Genomic DNA, 25,375 nt, shown 5'->3' with positions numbered 1-25,375 from the left:
TTTATTATGATTTGTCCAAAATACGCCGTCTCAGGTGTGTAAAATCTGTAGAAAATGACGCATATAAAGATTCTGTGTAAAGTTTTTACATTATATTATATGATGGCAAAGAGATAAATTTACATTTTTCTTTAGAAATTTAGGATAAAAATATCCATGAACCGCAACATTGTCCACATCAAGTAACGAAAAGAAAAGAAATAAAACATGCTTGAAGAGTTAAATTTACTTCTTACCACAGGTGAGCGTACACAATTTAATTCGACTTTTTTACGATAATTTTCAACCGGCAAATATATTAATGATATCTTGTACTTATCAAAACATTCAATACTATATGAAGAAATTTCTATACTTATCTAATGAAGCACAGTCGTAAAAGTGAACGATCGAATAAAAAATAACACGACAGCCGATAGACATAGATGCCGTTTCGTACACGCATTTAATGTCTTTTTTAGGCTCGAAATATAATTTACGCGGTAGGTATAAACTTTCGCTTGAAAATTCCTCCAGACTGATTGATCCGTCTGTTGCGGATTGCATACGACGTTTCGGGATGTTAAAAACAACAATCCATCCATAAGTAAAAACGTGTAAACACAATTTCGACGGTGATCATTATTTTCGGTTGCCCTAAAAACACGATTATAATCAAGCAAATGAGAAATTGATTGGTATTTAACGTTTGGTCTGAAAAACAATGACCAACTGGTGAATGTATGGCATAGACGCTGCAACGACTGAATTTACGAGACACTAAAATTATTAATCGTTGTTGTTCGACCAAACTTTAAATTTATCGGCGATCGATTGATGATGTTGTCATGATATTTACGGCGATCGTTGCTTAATTATTGACTCGAGTGGATGGTTTTTTCACTGGTTTATATCTTGCTGGTCTTGGCTGCATCTAAAAGTCTTTGCATGTGTACACATAAAATGGCAACGAGTATATAGAAGTCATTATCATCGGGATCGGTCGTAGAAATGCCTTCAGCTCTTTTATACGTACATACTAGCTGTGTGCATTTGCGAGCGGTACAGCATTCCTCCGCTGCAGCGACGGCGCGACGACGACGACGACGACGAAGAAGAGTCAAAACTTTATATGTGCACGAGTAGCAAGAGAGGCGCAATACGCACACGTACACAGAGCTGCTGCGGGTATTATATACTGTAGTTGAGCCGTGGATGGCCCGAGGCGGTCATTACATTTAAATAAACATATATATATCTATATATATTGAGGATCTGTGCTCGCGCGGAGGGATGCGATGACGAAGCTGCTCTTGTGGGTCTTCGCTCACGACCGCGGACAAGGTCGTCGTCGTCGTCGCTCGTAGTCGTTCCTCTCTTTCGTTTCTACGACTTTGATTGCACATGTAGTAGTTGTATAGCTCAACTTGGCCGATATGAGTTATAAAACAGCTTGTGAATTATATATACAGAGATATAAATAATAAAGTATACTCTCAAAGTACAAAGGTAAGCTTGGAACTTTGTTCCTGTAGAGCCAAATTTTACCTCTATTTGCATAAAATTTTATATTTCTACTAGCAGAATTTTATCAATACTCGACGACGCAAAATTAGTGCAGATCATTCAACGTTTATCATAGCAATGAAATACAATCGCAAAAATATACACATCCTGACAAAAAATCAACTTATTTTCTTCGGCCCAAAAAATAAAACTCTATGCAAAACCACTTCGATTCCTTTCTAGTATGCAAAAAAAAGTTCAGTAAGTCAAGTATGTTACACGAGCAGTAAACATTCCGCGGGGACACCTGGTAATAATAACGAAACGCAAAAATCGAAGTGCGGATTATCGTTCGACACTGCAAGGCATGCGTCGCTCTGACAGTCGAGTAATGTTAAAAATTCTGATGACGGCTCGGGAAAATTGGCCGCAAATTATTATATTTTTTACGCTCGAGTATAGCTAGTTTATATCAAAATTCCATTGCAAATTTATATGCTTAAATATTAAAAAATGTATGCTCATGAATATAAAAAAATGTATACAATTGAGCGTAAAATAAGAGATTACCTCCTAAGATTACATTACTTTGAGGGCATATTTTTAAACTATATTTCCCTTCAGGTAGTATATGGGAGTACGGATCTGTTCGGTAGGAGATTCGTCGATGTCGCATATATGTAGCGTAGCGCACGCACATAATAGCCATGTGCTCCACTCGGCGAGCAAAGAAAGAAAGAAGAGATCTGCGATGAGCGAGACGAACCATGTGCTTACACGATGTACTGGGATTTACGATATACATACTTTCTTTGTATACATGTGGCCAATCGAAAATCGCTGCAGAGCTCGAACGATCTCGTAGCGGCGACGGTGATCGCGCCTCATTTCGTGAATACGTATGCGTATATTTCCTCGGAGTCGGAGTCTCGAAGCATTCGTTTGCGCTTGAGCTGACCTAGTTTTAGTAGCGACCGAGGCTTTTTTCGAGAATTATGAGACCTATCCTCCGAGACTTTTATGACACGAGGAAAAATTTACAATACGACGATACGCCGGTACATACGCTCATAGCGAGGAGAGTTACGCGAGTTCGTTTGATTAAACGTACAATTATGCATTGACATTGAGATAGCAGCAGCATCTTTTGCCATCGTTATTTTTAGCATCTCCGCGTGTTTGCGCGTAAACATAAACGATATAAATAAATAAATAAAAGGAAGCCTATCATTTTGATCGTCGGGATGTTTTTTTATTGGCATTCGCGATTTCGTTCCCCGGTAAAATGACTTGCATTAAGCAAAGAAAAAAAAATCAGGAAAAAAGCAAGTTCGATTTTTTATTACGTAAATGCAGCTATCGATTTTCTCTCTTATACGTATGACTGCTCCGTTCTAGACGATAAGGTCCGAACGAGCTGTCGTTGCTGCTAGGCATTATGCGAATACATAGCTTTGATCTTAAAAATATGGCTTAGCGCGAAGCTGAAAGAGGTGCAGGGTATACTCGGAAGAATCTATAAATATAACTTCTTACTCGAGTTCTTTCAAAACCGCACCAGCACCACCGCACTATGCACAGCCGACGACGCAGCTGAGCTTCGACGATCTACGCTAAATGAAAAATAATGACAAAAAATCGATGAGCGGGACGTCATTTTCTTTTTTTTTTCTTTCTTTCTTTCTTTCGCGCTCTCCGTGTCGTTATATATATGCGAGTTTGTCTCTCTCTCTCTTTCTTTCTTTCTCGATATACATGTGCGGAGGCTGATGATGATGCCACGTACTGGCATGGGGCATTCTTAAACCGGAACCGGTTTTATTCCCAAGATATGCGTGACTACCGATGCACGTTCGCCTCCTCTTCGGATGCTGCTGCTGTCGTTGCCGCTTCTTAAGTCGCTGCTTATATGCGATGCTCCTCTATGGTTAGAGACCCACAGTTATGTGTCTGCATGTATGTGTACGTGCGTGCGTGTGTGTGTGCATCGGAGGAGGTTTCTGTTAATATATAATATCGAACCCGATGAAATCGCATCATTTTTTTGAATTATGGCCAAATGCCAATTTCTCGATCTAATTAATCCAAAGTATATTTCGTAATACCACGCGTTGAAAAAGTAATTAAACACCGAGCTCGCAAAAATGCTTAACGAGCAAAAAATTGCTTATCGTTATTTCGTGGTTGGCACTCGTGATCACCCTTTTTTTATCGCGTAAGCGCATCCTATCATTTGGCTCGTTTTCGCGCACTCGTGTACAATGTAACGCATGAATGTTGAAAAAAAAACAGAGATTTCCGAGTATATATTACGTATTACAACGGCTACTCGATCGCGTTTATAACAGTACATCTCGGCAAGAGCGAGAGGAGCACGAGAAATTCGGTATTCCAATCATTTGGTCGTTAACGACGCTGACGATGATGAGATGTACACTTGCTATACAGAATTTCAGCCGAAGCAAACGACGACGAAGAAATATTACGTGGCTATTATAAAATACGAGTACGAAGGCAAGACAAGGCGTCCTCAAGAGGACGATATGCTACAAAATAAACAAAACGATACCGCGCGAGTCAGTGTACATCGTGAACGCGAGCGAGGAGCGACTCTCTCGTTTTTTGTATCGCTATTATATCGATAATTAACTGGGGGATCTTATTTTTCTCGCATTGCTGTAAATCTACGCGCAAATCTGACGATTGTTTCCTGGTTCATTACCAATACAAAAATGTTCATATTTTCGTCCCGGATAACTGTAGAATGCACATTAAACATTATGCTCACAATGTAATTAGCGTTTCAAAAGGAATTTCGTGCGATTCGCTAAAAACATCGTATCAGTTACAATCATATATTCGATCATTTATTCATTTATTAGTGCCAATAAAAAAGCTCACTTTATCGCGCCAGACGTCCATTTGAAACATTTATTGAATTATTTCAGTAAATAGTTTGGAATTTTCTGATTTTTGAGGCAAGTACAGAATATTCTAGTAATTTTTAGTATAACCGTTGATGTAAATAAAAATTCAACTGATAAATAAATTTTTTCATTAATAGATCCGACTCAGCTTCAAGTATAGAACCAAAAGAGCGAGAGGGCACCCGCGGGAGATGTGCTTCCATGATGAATAATTAATTCAAAGCCATTCGGAGGACTCGATGGACAAACCATCTCGTAAAAGATGTACTTGGAGAGATCATGTTCTCCGAAAGGATCATCAATCCTTGAAGTGTTTTATTAGACATTTTTATATAAACACTCACGTAGTGTCACCGTGTCTTTACATTAATACCCAATATCATTTTCTTGATTTATAATTTTTGCACTGCTGGTATTTAGATTATACGCAGAAGATCGAGCAGCCATCCACGTGATTCACGCCTCTTTCCGATAACTTGGTCAATTAAAAAAAATCAACATCGTGCCGAACATGTAGATTGAATCCAGCCAGACACAGTCGCAGCCAGCCGAGTCATTTTCAAACTATGTTCTTCATAAGCTCGCTTTTTAATCTCTTTTTTCCTTCCTCTTTTTTTCTCTTTCGCTACGCATGCAGCGCATACACTCGTCGGCGCAAACGGATATGTTCTTCTTTTTACCCAACGTTTGTTGTGTGTGTGTGTAAGCGAGTGCAGGCACCGAATTTCCGAGCCGGAGCTCGTCGGGATCGTCGCCCCCCGACAGAGCCTCGAGAGAGTCGCTTTCGAGAAATTCCGCAACGAGCTTCGACTCGCGCGCAAACTTTTTTGCGCGTGCACACACACACACACACTCACACATACGTACATACATCACGGACAGTCGACGACGCGCCGGATATGATGCTGCGCGACTGTTCTCATAATACGAGTGCGTAAACGCAAATGTGCCTAAATACACGTACGTATGATAAACGTGTATATGTAAGACTTTATTTTATTATATACACGATGGGCGTGTGGACGAGCGAAAATGTCGTAATAAACGTGTCGCGTCTATATTAAATTATATGTCGATATTCGTATAAAATCTAAACTCTGTGCAAACGTACAATTAGCCTCAAAATTATACCATTAGGTTATAATTGTCGCGATAGTGGTAGCCTCAACATCATTCCACATTCATGAAATGTCTTTTTTGTCTTTATTTTTCATCGTCATTTAGCTGAACGCGCTGATTAATCATATATCCGCGTCTTTGTACATAACGAAGCGTAAAATAGAGGCCGCGTACAGCAGCGAGAGAGCAGCTACAGTAATGGCCGTCCTCAAATTAAAAGCCTGTAAAATTAGATGAAATATTTATTTATTCGAAAAAAATTGAAAATTTTATAAGTATATTATGCATTATCTTTTGCAATTCTGGTTGTAATGAGGTTTTAGGGTAAACAACGAAATCGATATAATGAGCTCGATAAATTTTTCAACGTCGATGATCGTTTATTTGGAATTTGAGCGTATGCCCGGGGTTACACAACATTGAGAGCGATTATGGCTGATTTTTTGTTGTATTTTTTGGCGCGTATCTCTAAAATGAGCAGCAAAATTATTTGAATAGCTGTGTACTCATAAAGTTTGATTTTCGCATTTGATATTTTGAAAAAAAAATCACGTAACACGCATCGATGTGTGTGATGTATCGGTAAGAAAAATTACGTAAAAAAGGCCGAGCTTTCATGCGAAATGAATGAAAGCCCGTTTTTTTTTTATTACTCTGCAGTTTGAATTACGCAACTTGCTATATATGTTATAAATATACAATAATAATAATAGTAATAATAATAATGATAGCGAAGCACTTAAATTATATACACGTATCGTTGGTTATATTTCGTTAAGATTATAATTGGAATTTTCTAATAGCGCATTTACTGTGCGACGATACGCTTTGCGCTCCATGCTCTCGAGGATCCCAAGCATATATACACAGAGGCGGATTTCAAGTCGTTGCACACATAATTTGATGAAATGCCATATTCCATATACAACATCTATACCTTCACGAGTGAGAATTGACGAAATGTTAAATTAGACTTAAAAATACATATTACGCCGTATCGCAATTCGATATTGCGCGCTCGAACAATTTAGAAAGAGAAACATTATCATTGCTGCGCTACTGCTGTTGTCGTGCGTGCTTTTCCGTAAGTTCGATGTTTTGTTTTATTATTTTTTTTATCTAATTCCAAAAGTAATTGCTTTTTTAATACCATAAATTGCTAATTCCCAGAAACCAAAATATTGCGAGTGAATCTTATCGCGACTATATTACAAGTTTAAAAAACAATATCGTAAAGATCGAAATTACCACGATTTATTTCTTAAAGCGTAATGTACCTTTCTTCCATACCGAGAGACAAACGCGAGATCATAAAATCCGAAGCTTGTAAATTCAACGGGCGATTCAACTCGGCGAAAATAAGTTTAAACGAGCGCTGAACTCTGTACTGTGCGTACATTTTGGAGCATTAATTAGCGAGACACCTCCGCAGGCACCGCTATTAATAGTCCAATTAAATGTATTAATATGATGGAGAGGCGCTAGCTCGAGAGAGAAAAAAAGTCGCAGCACATGACCGACGCTGCTGTGCTTTCGTCAGCTTGTATAGCTGCATGTAATATCAATTCATTCATTGCGCATTCCATTCAAGGTCTCAAGGCTGCATGTACGCGTATATACATGTGCGCGCTTCGCATATACAGCTGAGAGATGTAGACAACGATCTTACGTACTCTTTCTCTTTCTCGCGTAGCAGCTCTCTCGCTGGCGCTGCTCATGCCACTGCACACGTCTTGAGCGTAATGTGCAGGTACGATCTGTTGCCGGTCCCTTCACCTTCCTGCTCGTAGCATTATAATAATATATATATGATACGCACTACTATGCGTACTCGACCTTGAAAACTAAAGAAGACAATTTCTGCGCGCCTCCACCACTTGCATATAGATACACGCCTAGTTTGTATATAATTCATCCGTAGTAAATGGGCGCCTCTTGAATCCTCTTTTTTTCCCCTGCTTTTCGTTTTTGCGAGCGATAACGCGCTTGATTATAGTCGCATTTGGTCGTACATACTTGTTTAACGTACGCAAGCACAAATGGCAGATCAAATTCATACATATGTACACATAATGTGCATTTGCTTAACGAGCTGAGTTCTGATTTATGCACGTAAATATCTCGGCGTCTTTTTAGCCGTGAACTGGCTTTCGAACTTTTACTGCACGCGTCATCGATGTAAAATGAAACTTGTAAACTCGCTTGTATATGTGCATATGCAAGCCAATTATGAATATGTTTATAGGATTTCCAACGCACGCGCATACTTTCAGCGTGAAATTGACACGACAAAAAGTCCAACTACTTCTTCTTTGCTTTTTTTTTCCTTTTACAAGAGGATGAACGTTGCGCATTCTAATTGTAACATTATTATCAATTTAGTCCACGTGCGATCTGCATTTTTTCAATCTGATGTCATATTGCCATTAAAGGAACGTTTATTTGAGCACGAGCAGCCGCAACAAATCGTCTCATCATTTGGTTTTGGTCTGCCGTCCTTCTCAAAGTAGTTTAGTTGAGTACCTCGGATGCCATGAGTATTTTACAAAAAAAAAAAAAAAATCAAAAAAAGAAAAAGCGAATTAGACCTTGTCGCTGATCGTTTATCAAACTACTATTTTGAAATTTCATATCGACATTCGCTCCCGATACAATCTGAACGATAAGCACAAGTTCAAGTATACTTACTATTTTATGTGCTTGTCCGCTATTTAACAATAATTATCAACGACGTTTAAAGCACAGTTTAGCTCGTACGTGCAAACACTTTTTTTGCTCGTATAAATTACCCAACTTATGCGCGCGTAAATGAAAAAAAAACGTCTTCTTAGCGATCTTCTTTTCTTGACTCGGCGAATGTTTAGTCACACTTATTAAGGATATATATATGAAGTAAGCGTACTTTGTCGCTTTTTAATTCAGGCGGTCTCGACTCTTGGCGTTGACACGACTCCTTTGAGCTCGCGACGCAATATTATTGTGTTATAAAAGAGCTGGTAATTACCGACTTCTTGAATTACACTCGCGCGCGTAATAACAGACGTTGGATAAATTTTCGTAATGATTTTTGCCCGATGTCGTTGTCGTCGACGATGACTGCATCGAATAAATACTCGTGGACGATTTGTTTTACAGTGTTTTTTTTTATTCATATCGCGCTTTTCACCGATCGCGCAATTATCGCTGCCGGAGCTCGTGCGCATTATTGTCGACCATCGTATGATGTTGCGTCAATGAAATCGACTTATAATTCGTTCGAAGCCAATTGAACAACAATGAAATAAAACACATGAAAAAAGAAACGTTTGAAATTAGTATTTTATCACTGATCATGCGGGAAGTGCTACTTTCTGCACGGCTGACCATCTTAAAATCGACTTTCCTCGTACTCTGTGATAAAGTAGTACCTTACATAATGGAGTCGTGAGGTTGTCATCTTGCACCAGAGTTAGTTTGCAACTCGAGCCTGGGAAGGGTTGCATAGAGTCTTTGCACTGACCAGGAGAGCCCTTCATATCCGGGTGACCAAGTATCCTGAACATTTTTTTATGGTCAGTTGGTACCCAAAGATGAAGCCCCCTACAGTTCGTTTGATCCAATGGGCCTTTTAACAACATTTTTAAGCACGATGAAATTTTTAATATTATTAAATGTTAATAAATACCATATAAAGGTGTATCGTGGTATCAGGCTAAAACAGTCAAGTCCAACTGACTGAAAAGGTTTCGTATTTTGACCTTTTCATATCTGGAACACTTTTTCAAAAAGTAAATACTTTAGCCCAATTGGTTTACTGCGAGAGTCTTATAAAGCGAACCAATTTGAGCTAAAACTACCGTATTTTACTATAAATACTGATACAAAGTATAGGGAAAAAATTGTTATATTAATAAACTCACTGTTTCTTCTTTTTCACTCATTTCTGACCCTCAATTGAAGTGATTTCCACGTTTTGAGTGTCAGATTACAAAAACAATTTTTTTAATCTTTTGCATCAATACTTATTGTGAAGTACTTATTAATTTTAGCTCAAATTGGTTAACTCTTTGAGACTTGCACAGTATACTAATTGAGCTAGAGTGTTTATTTTTTGAACAAGTATTCAAGACTTGAAAAAGTCTTGGAAAAAAAATTTTCAGGGAATTCGGTCACCCAGACATGAAGGGCTCTCCTTGTGAGTGAGAGTTGGAAAGACAATTTTAGGATTTTCCACGATAAAAAGTACTATACGCAACTGGCGTGGCTGTGAAGTTTATGCAACTTTGAATCGATTGCAACTTTTACTATGCTCATACTGCAAACACTGACTTGCATGCAAGACAATCTTCTGCCCCATTAGCACTTTGTACCATTAAAAATGGTTCGAAGAATGTTCGAGAAGTGTCTCATAGGTATTTAATGGATATTTTACGAGCGGTACGGTACCGATCGCGAAAAATCGACGCAGTGCTTTTAACCTACAAAACAATATAGTGCGAAAAATCCATGTCATTGAACGAACGAGGATATATAGATGTGTTTGTGTGCGTAAATATCCGCATTATTGAAGAGAGAATCTTTAGCCATTGGTCTATTGCAGAATGGGTCGCTTTTCCATCCGATTGCTGTGCACGTGTAATATGTATGCACTGCGCACGGACACTTAAACGTACGTGAGGACTTTTTGCCTCCCTATACATGTATGTGTGGCATACGTACAGAGATGGGAGCGAAGAGTTAAAGAGAGAGAGAGAGAGAGAGAGAGAGAGAGAGAGAGAGAGAGAGAGAGAGAGACCAGTTCAATAACAGTATAAGGCTAACGCTCGAAAAACCAGTTTTCTTTGGACTCGGGACAGAGTCGAGCTGCTGTTTTTGCCTCGAAGAAGTCATGCCGCTGCCATTACTACATATGCTCTCTCTCTTTCTCTCAATCTCTCTCGTTCGAATACGCACATACATACACAGACTTTTTGATTCGCCACGCGCACTACTGGCGGCTGCTCTGTACCTCCCGGCTTTGTTAATACTCGATGTTTTTCTTCCAAAAAAATGCCTCTCAAATACGAATTTAATCGCATAGTTACGTTTAAAATTACTTTTTGCCTATTTTTTGTAAATATGCTACATGAATACATTGACCCGGAGCCGTTTGACGCGCGCGTCGCTAAATCCCTGCCTCATTAGCGGGTAAACGCACACGTGTACGCGCGCGCGCACATTCAGGCAGTCGCGCAGCGGCACATTCGCAGCTCGGCGCGCGAACGTCTATACGTTTATTCATATGCGTACCAAAAGAGATTCTCTATATCTCGCAAAGCACGTGGGTTCAACGTACGATTACAATTCGTAAACAGACATATTTTTATTTTTTTTTTTTTTGGTATTTCCACGTCCGAGTCGTTTACATAGCATACTCGGGCCAGTATAATTGTGTTATCGAATAAACACCAAGCGAGTCAATGAATAATCACAAAAATGATTGTTATCCGTACAATGGAGACAGCCACAGAGATCTGATGTGTATTTTGGCAAGTAACTTTTAGCTGGCGAATACACGCAACATATGTCTCGACGCGCTGCTTGTGAAGCGCAACAAAAGCTCGAGTGGGTAAGCCAGAAACTGCAGGGTAGTGCCAAAAACTGCAACGGAAAGTTAAGACTCGCGATCGTTTGAATAACGACGAACGATGTCGCCTTATGTATATATTGTACGGGCATTCGTCACTGCACACACTCGCAATATATATATGTGCATTATGAAGAAATAAACGCGCTTGACTCGCAATGTACCACCTACAGCACGAGAGGGCATTATTTATCCGCAGCCACGAGCTTTAAAGAACTATCCGCGAGCTGTAGAACGCGCGCGTGTGTCTGTAGCAAGTATGCTGGCAAACAGACGCAGATACACGAGGAGAACGGTAAAATCGCGCCTCGTCATCGGCGAGACGTTGACATTTTTCATTTACGCGAATGTATTATATAGTCGTATATGAATTGCATCGCGCCGCAGCTGAGAGACGAGGTTGAACTCGCGCGCATTGTTAGAGGAGGCGCGAACGACGACGTGGCGCGCACTTGCACCTATACGTAACGGGGAAAGAGCCTCGTAAAGATCGATCCTGCTCTCTGCGACGAATTATTTCGCATCCGTCTGACGTTTCGTTTGCCGCCTTCGTTGTGCCGATCGAATCCAAGCGACAGGAGCGCACTCGTTATTACCGAATGAAATTGCGAGTCAACTTAACGGCGACTGGCCGCATCATTTTTTGTCCGTCGCCGAAATTCGTCGAGTACGAGTTGCGACCAGGGAGAAATTACCTCTTGCCTTGCCCGCATGTATTACATAGTTAGGCGAGGGGCTTGCGAGTAATCGGCACGTGCGCAAAAACGAGGAGGACCCGATCGATACAAAAAATGTCGCAATGTGGACAAACGTATACTTGTAAGCCTGGCTGGCCGTGTACCATACATATATTTACGTAGCCACACAAGATACAAGATGATAGGACGGAAATATATGCTCGCAGCAGCATCGCCGACTAACTGTCCAACTTGAGAATAATATATTCGGGCTCTGTAAGTAGGTGTTTTACCGTTCGACTCTTACATAATAATTAATTCTTTCCTCTTCTGCTGCTGCTGCTGCTGCTGCTGCTGAAAAATCGCACAAGGCCGGAAAGTGTTTGCGATGAGGCGCGATCGGACAATAGATATTTTGTACATTATACGCGCAATTACACCACTCGTCGCGGGCAATGAAGTTGCACAAATAAATAATAATGCGAACAATTTTTTTTCATAATCATCGATGAGAATGTAGTAAAAATCGTATGCTCAACGACGACTTGCGCAAAAAGAGATGGCGCGTACATTTTCCAACGCTCCTTTGTACCGAGTCGCGAAAACCATTGTAAAACGGTAGATTATAATTATATAATGAAATATCTCGTGTGTCTCTCGGGGAGCCTCTCGAGCGACAAATTTCCATTGAGACAGCTGCGCGCACTCGGTTTCACTAACATTTGAAGGAATTTGCTTAACGGAATTTTTGCCAACGAGTTAGCTGACACATTATGAAATTTACTGTTTGATCTGGAGAGCGGATCTTATATAGTTCAGTAGTCGCGCTCGAAACTGTACCTCACGCACATATATTGAGTAGTAGAATCGAAGCCAGTCGTCTGTGTTGATTAAAATAACACTCCTGTATGGGTACGCGTGGAGTAGCGATGGATAAAATTTCTCAATATTTCATCGAAAATCCCCAAGTCGAAGGAAAAAAGTTCCCTCGAGTTGGAGTTGCACACGCATACATATGCACATGATTTCGTACGGTATGCAGCTCGCAAAAGAGAGGCCCGATAAACCAGTTTTCTTTTTCGCAGTCGCCCAAGTCTGCGTCGACGCGCACAAACACGCAGTGCACTCGCGAACGCCTATACAGATATAAAATTACACTCTCGAATCGACCCTGTTTTCATGGTTGCTGCTGCTGCTGTTACAACGATCCCATATGTGTACGCGCTCATATATAAGATATATATCAGCCGAGCTAGCGAAAGTGATATTATATGTGAATAATAAAAAGATACTTTCTCGCTCGCACGCGTTTGCAGTCTACAGTCTGCAGGCGGCAGGGACACTGTGAGATCGGTAGCAGGTGTTTCGGGACTCTGCCAGATACCCAAGTCTCTTTTTCTGGCCATTTTTAACTTAATACTGCCTGGCAATGGCTTTCGATGCAACCTACTACTAAAAAAATACTCGGCTATCCTTACACGTTCGATTATGTCACGCGTTTCCTTGCCAATGCCATGTATGTGCATACAACTTGAGCAGTCAAGGCTTGGACCATGTATAAGACTGATGAGTCGTTTTAGTTTTGAGTCGCCCAAGTCCAACGCCAAAGATCCAACTTCAAAAGACCTGATTTATATTTTGAAAAAATTTTAATTTCGAATTATTTTTTCAAGTTGGTTTTTTTGGCGCTCGGAATGCCTACTATAACGTATCAGCTTGTTTGATTCAAGCTCGATTTTTTTACAAGCACAGACATCGCCAGGAATTTATTACTAAACAGCAGCCTTTTAAATCGCGAATCGTGAGTTTTCCTCTCAACATTTTTTTTGTCGTCATTCGAGTGCTCTGTATGCAAAGCTCGCGATATGTTTATAAATCAATCAGCAAAGATGACATATTCGATTACTCGCAAGTACCGCAATTAATCGGTGCGTCGGTCCGTAAAGCAATTACGATCATTTATGATACACATGCAAAGAAAGTACACTTACCGCGTAAACGAAAGTGAAAATGTACTCTCGTTTCGCGTGGTTTTATAAACGCACTACGCGCGTAATCGAGTAGTCTATGTGTAACTATGAAAATATTTTTTTGTACTCGTTACCGAGCTGCTTCCAGTGATACTCGGCTAAATGTTTTCTGTAAACAGCCACATTAATCTCGGCCTGACTCGGTCTTTTTTATCGCTCGAATTGAAAAAGCATAGCGTGAGCGGACGCCTATGCCGCAACCGCCTCCTCTCTTCTTTCCCTTCTTTTTTTCTTATTATCAATGTCATTCGAGCTTGTACTTTTTGAGGTGGATTTTTTTACATCGCCAATTGCTATGCAAGAAAGTACAAAGACGAGTGAAAGGTCGATTGGCTAGTTATTAGCGAGCTCGCGAGGCCGCTTTTGATGTCTTAATTAGCAGCAGGCGTGAAAACGACCAAATAATAATCAACTCGTTGCGAATCTCTTTTTCGAAAGCCATTGTTTCGAGTGCAAACTGGCCAATATTAACTAGTTGACAAACGCAAACATGCAAATCAAAAAGTTTAGCTCTATTATCTTACAGCTGCGTCAGGTCGTTGGGACATTTAGAACTAACACTCAATAATATATGTGTGCAATTATCAGTTTTATTGGAAAATCCATGATTTATTACATCTTGTACATCTCTAAGCTTGTATTTATAGATTTACTCGAACGTTGTAATATGCATTATTTAGTTTGAAATACATTCAACTATTTGAAAGTTTGCGAAAATTGCCACGGGCAGTAAATTCCTTGATTTAATTCACGAACATTTATAAATACAGCACGTGTCACAATAATCACCTCTACAATTTATCACCAACGGTGTGAGTGTTCATATTTTTTTCTATATAAGATCGAATTTAACTTGATTAACATAGGGTCCTTGGTCCCATACTGTATACATCTCAATAATATTTGTACAAAAATTGAACTTTTACATTTTTCTTTACATCTTTGTGCTTTTATTACTTTACTGATATGTCGTAATTTGTCTTTGTTTCTACTAAACAAAAGTGTAAAGGGATGGAAATAGGATTAATAAGCAAGTGTAATAAAATAAATCAATGTTTCACTTTTGTAGGAAAAAAAGAAAAATTTATTTATTGTTCATTTAAAATAAAAACATCTTCGAGAGAAATTCAAGTTTAAAATGTCTTGAAGACAAGTTATCATGATATAACATAATCAACACATGTTCATGTGCTGAATAGTACGAGAGACGAAATCTGTGACGATGGAATGTTTCGATTGTTAAAAAAAAATATATATGATACTTAAAGACTAAACTATGCGAACTAATATTTTTAAGGCGGCGACTATACGATATTAGAGAATAGAAAATCTTTATCTTTCGTTTTATAAATAGTACGAATGTAGGAAGGCAGTTGATGCCAATTACGTGGTCAAAAACTGTTACTCGATTATCCGTTCATTTTTTTTCTCGATAAAAGAATTTCGTATATGGCACTTAAGATACTACATTTTCACTTGAGGCAATCGCTTCAAAATTTGGCGAAAAAGAAAATCCACTTGCCTTCTTACCATATCTTTTTTTAATGTGCGAGTATTTTAGCCACCAAATTATGTTTTTTTTTTATGATTATTTATCTAGAAAATGACTAGATAATAATGATTAAATCATACGAATGAAAAATTGAGACAAGGTCAATAAAATTTCTAAAATAAAAATAGTTAAAAGCGTGATGTTTATAATATCGTGTTTCATGTATATGATACGCACAGGAACAATAAAAAATAAAATGAGCAATAACACATGTTTGAAGTTTTAAAAAAATTCGAGCATCGTACACTCATACATACGTATCATTTAAGTACAATATAATAAATTTATAACCTGTGTAAGTCTCGTCAAAAATATACAAAATTTAATAATCTTATAATTAAGTTGTTTTTTCTCATTCGTCCACACAATAAAAAACCCAGTATATCTCATCATCGTCAGTGATGCTTGAGCATGATTTCTTTATCATAGGCAAAATACCACACATGTCTTTTCATCACATTTCGCAAGTTCACAGCACTCGCCATCGTTTTATAATATAATTAATAGTAAAAAAAATGTCACACAGACGTTGCTCGTAACATGCACGAGATAAAAACGAATCGACTTAGGCTTGCGGCATATGAGATACTCCAAACATTTAAGCACTGAAATGGCTTTCAACTCGTATTAAATAAGAGTTCGATTATAATGGACTTAAGAGCTTGGAACAAGGGCCATTTTCTGTAAATCTTGCCGAGAATATTTTTTTTTCTATTTCATTTTTAACGTCAGTCATGAAACAAAGGCGAAGGAGATCAGGGTCTAATACTTCGATCATTGCGTCTGTGATTAGCAATGATGTCGCGTCCGTCATTAATTAACCATCATTATTTACCATAATCTCTCTTTGCTGCAGCGCCTCGTTTTTTCCTTTCCACAAGTCGATTTCAATGAATTAGCCGTCGCTGCTTATGCCGCAACAATACACGATGCATTTTCTTTTTTTTTGTGCCCTGTTACACAGAGCGAGACTCGGTTCAAGTGCGTTCTTTATCTTACGCACATACATAATATATATTTACAAAACGTATCGTAAGTATTCTTTTAATTTTCGTGTGTAAAGCCGTTACCAACAATAACAACGAAATCATTAGTCGAGCTATTTTACATCAAAAGTACCAAATTATAATACATAGAAAAGTAAAAATAAGAGGGGAGATAACTATCTACACCGATAACATCAAACTCGAACGGAGTCTCGCTTTCAATTGATTTAAAAACTTACAATTTATAATACGAATTGCACCAGGCTGGAAATTCCGATCACTATAGTTATTGCCGCTGACTACTCGCGGCATCTTCATAAGTGTCATCATGTGTCCCGCCTTAACTCGCTGAATTCTTAAAGTTACATATTCAGACGCACATACTCACGCACACGCAGACTCACAGATAAATATAAACCGAGAATATCTCGATTTTTAAACATTACATGCTTATATATAATATGTATATGAATCCACCGCGTTGCGCAAAAAAGTGGAACGGTCGGCGAATATTTTTAAAAGATAATAGTTCTCGCGATTCGCGCGATCCTCGTTAAAAGAGGATCAAGACGCGATCGGGGGTCAGGTAAAATCACTACTTGCACTTGGTCTTGCCGTCGAGTAACTTCTTCCAGAGGTCGAACTGCTCGCCGTATTTGACCATGTGTATGCTGATGCCTCGTTGCACGTTGCACGGGCTGTAGGAAATCTTGCGATTGAGAAATTCGTTGGCGTGCACTCGTCGCACTCCGAGTTTGCTGGCCACTATGCCCGTCACGAAGACGTCCTCGAGCTTGAGGAAAGTCTCGTTGAGCGCACCCTCGTAGAGCTTGTTGATGACGTCGTTGGACATGAGATAGGCCGGACCCGTGCAAAAGTCCGGATAGAAGGGGCTGCGGTACTTTTGCGGCGACACGTAGTACTTGCTGGACTTGTTGCGCACAGGCTTCCATTTCTTGGCCACCTTGCCGAAAATGACGTTCCTGTCGCGCCTGTGCTTGCCAATGAAGGACATGAGGCGCGGCACGTTGATGAACATGTCGTCGTCGGTCTTGAGGATGTACCTCACCTCCGAGCAGTAGTTGTCCACCCACTCGAGCATCGAGATGGTCTTGAGAGTGAGGTTGTTGTAGGAGTCGAAGAAGCGACCGCGAATTATGTCGCCGTACATGTCTTGCTCCTTGTCCAGATGGGCCTCGAATTTGGCGTCGCTCGTTGCGCCGAGCAAAAAGACAATGCCGATGTCTCGTCGCGCGGCGAAGTGCGCCCAGGTCTGCCTAATGGCCGTCCTCGCCTCGAAGTGCGTCGGCGCCGACATGATGATGATCATGAGCTCCATGAATTTGCCGAAATCGGGGCATCTGTCGGGCACCGAGACGGTGTGTCCGCTCGGGTAGGAGAGTCGCGCGGCGTCTTTCTTCACGGCTGGCGTAGTTGGCACCGGCGGCTCCGGAGTCGTCGTGGTCGTCGTTGTGGTCGACGTCGTGCTGGTCGTTGACGTCGTCGTGCTCGAGCTCACCATACCCGTTTGCGTATTGTTGCTGGGCAGTAGCCGCACCATCGATCCCACGGAAGACGAGGACGACTGCGACGACGACATGGATATGACCGTGATGACCGACGTGACGTTGTTCGGAACGAATATCGTCGAGGAGCTGTCGGTGACATTGGCCGGGCTACGGACGGCCAGCATGGGCGTAGACGGGATCTCCGGACTGCTGCTGTTGCCACCGTTCAAGTGACTCGCGTGCGGTTGCTGCACCGGCGGAGACGCCAACTCGTTGTAGTACGGCGTTCGATCTGCAAATAAAGAAACAAAAAACGAAACAGTAGAGATGAGTTGTCGTTTGCTTGGCTAAATATATATGCGCTATGTGCTTTGCGTAAGATGAAATCTCTGAATATATATTGCCACTTTTGGAGGGACTGTCGAGGTATAAGCACTTGCAAAATTGCGCGAATTAAATTCTCATTCATCCTACGCAGCTTCTGCCTATTTGGTGCTTTCGGTTTCGCAATAAGGATCTCGTTAAAAAACTTTTTCAATCAAAAACTTTTATTTTCGCGCGTAACGCGCTGCACGACGATTGCCATTAATTGCGCGTTTCCAACTTTATTTGAAAAATCGAGGCTTTGTCTCTGATCCCGAGCGCGCTATAAACATTCATTTTTTTACTCGGCACTTTTTTTATGACAATTATGATTGTGTCGGCATTGAAAGAGAAGGGAAAAAAGCGCGCGCACTGCGACGCATCAATCATACGTCAGTCGGTCCGTACAACTCGAACGATTTTCCCGCGCAACTGCCGGTAGTCCGAAAATTGGATAATAAGCCCAAGAGATTCCGCAAAAAATCGAAAGCTTACACAAAAGCCATCATTTTATGTACACACGCGTGCGTGCCGCTTCACAAAGAACAATCATCATTCTGTGTGCCTATTGAGTAACGACAATGAAATAATCATGAATAGAGAGAATCACGCGCAAAAACAAAATCGCGACGCATGCAAGTACATCATCGTTCGATGATTAACGATCGGTTTGGCACGTTTTTGTCTCTGTCTCTGGCTGCTTTTGGTACATCGCTTGCTTTCACTGCGCCTCTCTTTACTCGTGCTCGAGGTGAGGCGAACTTTATATACTTACGCAACGATACAATGAGCGAAAAAAGAACGTTTTCACCGTTCCACGTTTTTGATATCTTCGCGAGTGAAACCCTATCGTCTCCGTCCTTGTATGCCACACATGGCATGTGTGTTTCATGTGTCTTTTTGAGCGTTGCGCTTTCTTGCTGCTCGCGAGTCGCTGGTATTTCTTTGAGCGTGAAACGATGCATGTACACCACACACACAAACACGTGCCGCTTAGAGAGTTTATTGGGCCTTCGAAATTAATACATTAACTGTACAAAGTTCTCGATGGACGTTTTTTTCCTTTCGATATAATGTAGGTAGGCAAAACGCCATGACTCGACTCTATCGATTACGGATCAAGTGATTTGTTCCTCTACATCCGAGTTCATAAGTGCCTGAGTGTTTGAGAAGATCTTGTCAAGTCTACTACAACAATTACTGAAACAAGTAGCATAGGCAGAGACAAGCTCGAGAAGCGGTTATTAATTGATTTCCATTCATAATTACGTCAGTCGTGTAGGATTATATAAAATTTAGCGATCGCCATTTGTCACGCAGCGAATACTTATTATAACGGCGTTAACTGTTTGTGAAAAATCAATCGACGCTGTGACAGAGAGCCTAAAGACGCATTGATAGACTAGCCGCTCCATGTGCTTGAGCGACTGTGCGTGTGTGTGTGTGTGTGTGTGCTTAGTGTGCGTGCCAGAACAAAGCATCGCGTGCTGCTGCCGCTGCAATTCACCTGCGTGCTCCGAACTTTCTAATGTCTTAGGGAACAATTTGCATAATATATCCGGTGCGTTGCCAAGGAATCGATGTTAAAAATGTTAAAGAAAAAAGAATTATACCAATGATAAAGCGGACGCGACTGCGTGAAATCGGCCTTGTCGACGAATTACGTTATACGTCAAATATATACCGGAATTCTCGTAATTTTTACGGTAAAAAGTATTTGCACGTCCTTGGAAGTTCGAATGACCTTAGGTTAGTCGATGGTTTCATAAAAAATATGTATATTCCGAATGTTTAACTAAACTAGGTAGCGCTGTGTAACACAGGAGATGAAATTGCCTTTTGATTTTCATCTCTGCCGCTCTGAGGATCGATCGGCGGCGGCGACGCTATACTTGTGTACGTGCAATAACATCCCGGACGAGCTCCGAAGCATAATAATAGAGCGCGCTGAGCCGAGGATTATGCATTTGCATTTTCAGCTTCGACATTTTCTCGCAAGCGATATAGTTTTTTTTTGCTTCATCTGTGCAATAAGTGCTCGCGCCAGCGTAAGAATGAGAAAAATAAAACGTAACAGAAAACTAATCAGTGATTTATCGGCGCAACAAAACAATACAAATAGGCAATTGTACGTATTTCTTTTGGTTTGATTTATCGAAAATTTTACGACGCGCTCTCAAGAAAAGTTGGATGAACGAGATCCATGCGGCGAGCTTGTGATGGCCGCACAGGTGTAATGATTTAATGACGGTGTAATATCGATACTATTAAAGCAAGGTAGTACAAATACACAAACGATATATAGATGCGAGCGCTCGGATCATTATCGTTATAAAAGCATTAGAAGATTGTGCAGCGCCGAGACTCGCATGGGACGTTTTCCAGACTATTAAAAAGCGTAGCAAAAGAGTGGGAGGGTGAGTAAAAAAATGATAAGATTCGCGAATGACTGGACATTATTTCTTATGGTCTCTTGGTGCGTTGTTAGCTGTGCGTTGTGCGGCACATGAAGTTTCGAGGAAATGCGAATACATGTTGGGAAGCAGTAACGATAGATTTTTTTCTTCTGCGATAAGAGAAAAACGGACGGTCGTCGTAGCGCGCAGAAACGTCTATCTCACGCGACGTTACGATAATCGGAAACGAAAGGCCCATCGTTTGTTTACTAGGAACGAGTGATTCGAGATGCTTCGGCATACTTTATTGTGAATTCGAATCGAGAACAAAAAATGTTACAGGATTACACACATACACAGACATGCGCGCGCACACATACACAGAAACACGTGTGCACGAGCGAACGCATTCGTTTTGGGATATGGGAAGCGAAAGTTTTGATATCTGCTCTCAAATTTTCATTAGTTCCGTAATGTACGTCAACACATATAAATATAAGCGATAAGCGAGCGATATCCAGCATGTCATCCCATCGTAGCAGATATATCATTTAAGAGTTGAGTTCTTTTTGAAAAGATTATTTAGAAACTCATTATCTGTGTATGTGTAAAGTGGAGCGTCGATGCACTTGCTTTATCGAGAGAGGCACCGTAAGACATAATTTCTCATAGAAAAATCTCTGTCGAGTGTAAAGTGTGTGTGGCCGCGTGGGCGGAGCAGATCCGATCGTTACAGTTTCCATTTGGTATGCGCATAGTGGCACACTTTTCGAAATCTACCAGAAGGTTGAACGTTTTATACAGCATTGAAAAAATGAGAGGAGAGAAAAAAAGAAGGAAACGATTCGTTAAATCGAACAGGCCGCAACGTTGCCACGGCAACGGCATAGTCCGAGAGCATCGCGCAGTGTCGCAAAAATAGCGCCTACATAATAGTTTTGTTGAGCAAAATTTCAAAAACGAGATCAATCTAGTTTTGGCCGGTCTATGCACGTGCGACGTTTACAGCAGCGCCCGCAAAAAGCGTATGAAATACGAGCAAAATGCAGGCGGCGCAGCGGATACGCAGGGAAAAAATGTTGGAAAAAAGTGCGTATAAACAACGAAAGCTCACTTGCTGGACTTTAACTCTGCTCGAAGCCAAATGACACTCGAGTTTGTGTGTAATAAGCACTTGGAGCGTGCTTTGTATGTATACTAGTGACTATACTGACTCATGTGCGTACATATGACTGTATTCGTGTATGTGTGAAATGAATCAATGTAACGTCAAAAAAAAAGTAAGCAAAAAATCCACGTGATTGCGAGAAAGAAGGAGAATTAGACAGAGACAAATTTCTTCTTCGATGTGGCCCACATGCATATGATATATACGCGTGTGAATCGAACGGCTTTCTCGCGCAATTTAAAAAGGAGGTTAGAAAGCCCTCGGAAAGTAAAGCCGAGGCGAGACACGTCGTTTTTCCGTCCCGCGTTCTGCACGCACACATGCACGCTACCATATAGGATACATTACACACAATATATATAGAGCTATGCAGGGACGCGTTTCCGAGGCTGGCGATAAGCGACTATGTAAAGCTATATTACTAGCTTCTCCGGTCAACGATTTATCAATAAGCGTACTCGGACACAACGTGCACCCATGCGACTTTCACCGTATCCTACGTGTTACGTTAGCGGAATCGTCGCCGAGCAATTGAGTATTTTTTAGAACACACGCATGCATGCGCGCTTCTAGCCATGCATATAGCCGCACCACCTATATCAACAGCTTCGTCCCAGAGAACCCGCCAGAAGTGACAACGATTGCAGAAAGAATGAGAGAACGCGAGGGAGTATAACTAAAGTAATGCTGCAAGTTACGAGACTTACTGTTGTCGGGCACGGTTCGGATGTAACCGAACTCTCGTTGCATTTCGCCGGCGGTGGTCCGATAATACGTGTAGAAGGTCAAGCCGACGAGGCAAAGCACCAGGCTCTGCACGACGCGGCTGCGCAGGCTCAGGATGCCCATTTTTATGCAGCGATTATATTTACTTATATGCAACAGCAGCTCCTGGCTTCAACAAAATGATTCCTTCGATCTTGGTCGTTGATAACTGGTTGGGGGTGTTTTTTCTCCTTCTTTTTCTTTAATTTTATTATTATTTTTTTTTTTACAAAAAAAAAGTAAAAAAAGAATAAAACAACAAAAAATAATAACTAAACAATAAACTGCACTAAATTGGAAACAACATGTGTGTTTTTAATGCGCCACTTTCGAGAACGACGACGACGACGACGATTACCCATCGTCACCGACACTGTAGTACTTTTGGTGATGCACAAGTTTCGACACTCGCGTGCGAGCCATCTTCCATCGAGTGGACTCTCGGATATCTCGCTTTTACGTTTTATCAATATTTTCTGCTTTCGCGCATCATCCGTCGAGTCACTGTACGTGTGTGTGTGTGCGAGCGGACTGCACGAGAGCAGCAGCAGTAGCAGCAGCAACTGAGGGATGAACAAACTCCCGAATGCTGCTATACACACGTATATGATATATTACACACATACACTCGCGCACTCGTCGTACATGTATCACTTGCGCACTTGTAACGTGTATAGGAAAGCAGCTGACGAGGGAAAATGTGGCTCAATGAAAACGACGAAGCGTTTTCTGTATGCGCTTACACGACTGTTCTGTGTCGGCTCGGGCGACGTCACCTTTCGAGGCGCCCGCCGCGCATGTACTGAAGCGGACCGTGGGCGAGTGTATAAACTTATACACACACTCGACTGCTGCTGCTGCTGCTTGGCTGCCAGTGCCTCGCTATAGCTCGGCCTGCCTGAGCGTGCGCGCGCGTTTGCTCGTTCAACGAATTGTGTATTTTCAAACGCTTGCGGAGAGAGAGAGAGAGAATACAGGGAGAAAGAGAAATGGATGATTGTGAAGAAAAGAGAAGGGGCAACGGACGAAGAGCGGGTAGGGACGTTTACACACACCACTGCTGCACGACTGCACGCTCCGCAAGAAGCGAGAAAGCAAACTTCGTAACTCGCGAGATTCGAGTCCGTCCGCGTGTTTTTCTTTGGGGCCTAATGCCGTCATCGTTATCATTATCATTGGCCGAGGCTCGCGGAGAGCAGAGTGCGGCAGGTGTCTTTGTGTATCCATGCCATACTTGTAACGTCCTTACCTATTGTACGGAGTCATGTTTTCCGTTTGATTTTCTATTCATCCGTGTGTATACCTACTACCTGCTACATGATCTCTCATATCCGTGTTTGAGAGAAATTGACGCAGCGATTATAACGTCGAGCCGGTTCGCCATCGAATACCGATTCATACGATACCTTCGTAAGTCAATAGAGTTTCCCGATTGGTATATATACTAGTAATTACGAAACTATAGCCACATCGGACACTGATACGAGCCTGATGTTAAATACAAACACAGCAGCTGCTGTCAGCGTAACGCCGAGATTTTTCACTTATATTTACGATGCCGTATAATACGCGTTGCTATTATACAGGTTGCGCGCCAGTCATTATACGGATGGATGATATATTTAATTCGATTCGCTCGGCGCGATAACATGAACGACATTTCACGGAAAATCTCGAGCTGCAACGGGAGAGCCGCGGCCTAGTCATGTCTGTTGGAATTCCCTTGTTACGTTGCTATGCCATTCTTTACACTCGCTGCTCTGGCGCCGCATCGTTCGCGTTCACGTTTTCTCTCTAATCTGGCGTCTTATCCATATAAATATTTATAGCGACGTTAGTGCAGAAAAATAAACGATTCCATCAGGTTGAGAGCATTTTCATCGCGCTATACCCAAAGTCCGTAATCCGCATCCACGCCAGCTACTTTGGCCGCTATCAGTAGTGCCTTTTTTTTCATCTTATTAGCTGCAGCTATAATAAACAACGAGAACGACTCGCTGGCGAGAGGCTGACAACGGCTACGCGATGATGCGATCAGTTTTATTTTTCATTCCAAGCGCGTAGCGATACTTAGTCATCCACCTGTTCTTATATCCTTTTATAAGCGTGTAATCATCGAGCGATAAACAGTTTTGAATGCACGCGGCCAACCTCGGCTAGGCATCGCGTAGAGAGCGCGGCGCATTCGTCGAGTTTTTTTGTAGCTTTCGATCGATGAGCCTTTATAGCCGTGTCTCGGTGCCTCTGTTTACACGCGTTAGCGCACCGATACCTAAATACCTCGCTCATAAGGTGGACAACGAGTTTATAAATAAATTTAGAGAGACAAGTTGACCGTGTGTTAGCGCGCCTTCGTACGTGAGAGCTTCGCGCTATTACGAAACTTGACAGTGCACGCGCGCGCCTCTCCACGCTTTGGATACGTTTAAACATTTTCTTTGCACCTTTTACAACTATTTATTGCTTGGATGCTGTTTATACAAAAAGAAACACGTGTTCTCTGAGAAAATGATTTTTTTTCTTCCTTAACGACTAATCGCAAAGCGTCATCGCCTACACCGCGAAAATGATTACTTTTTTCTATTGATTTCCGATTACTGAAAATAAACACTGTATCGCGAAAAAGAAATGACGTCGCAACTTTGAGATAAAGCAGAAACTCTTACGTTTTTTCCGTTCTCTAAATTACTATTTTGACTCCGACTGAGCACACAAATTATTAATTAACTCGACTTTAAGATATTCCCCTCAAGAAAGTCCAGCTGTGAATTAAGTGCTTAAGACACGCAAGCGT

General features: G+C 41.2%; 1 protein-coding gene across 1 annotated transcript; it reads right to left on the bottom strand.

Moving 5' to 3' along the window:
* Window positions 1-16,469: 16,469 nt before the first annotated feature.
* On the bottom strand, window positions 16,470-23,462 carry LOC106657861 (beta-1,3-galactosyltransferase 5-like). Its single transcript, XM_014379552.2, has 2 exons — window positions 22,524-23,462; window positions 16,470-18,181 (listed from the first exon to the last, which is right to left on the bottom strand). Exons 1-2 carry the CDS (start codon window positions 22,663-22,665, stop codon window positions 16,977-16,979), a joined length of 1,347 nt encoding a protein of 448 aa, XP_014235038.1. The 5' UTR covers window positions 22,666-23,462; the 3' UTR covers window positions 16,470-16,976.
* Window positions 23,463-25,375: the final 1,913 nt, after the last annotated feature.

This window comes from Trichogramma pretiosum, unplaced genomic scaffold, assembly GCF_000599845.2.
Source record: "Trichogramma pretiosum strain Unisexual culture from Peru unplaced genomic scaffold, Tpre_2.0 scaffold6, whole genome shotgun sequence".
Taxonomy (NCBI): Eukaryota; Metazoa; Arthropoda; class Insecta; order Hymenoptera; family Trichogrammatidae; genus Trichogramma; species Trichogramma pretiosum.
The sequence above is the reverse complement of the archived record's forward strand: the minus strand, read 5'-3'. Positions and strand labels throughout refer to the sequence as shown.

Bases quoted from the DNA above. Each gene is read 5' to 3' on its own strand.
- LOC106657861 (XM_014379552.2), bottom strand. From the start codon at position 22,665: ATGGGCATCCTGAGCCTGCGCAGCCGCGTCGTGCAGAGCCTGGTGCTT. The intron at 18,182-22,523 runs GTAAGTCTCGTA...CTTTATTTGCAG, and splicing joins CCGAACCGTGCCCGACAACA to ATCGAACGCCGTACTACAAC.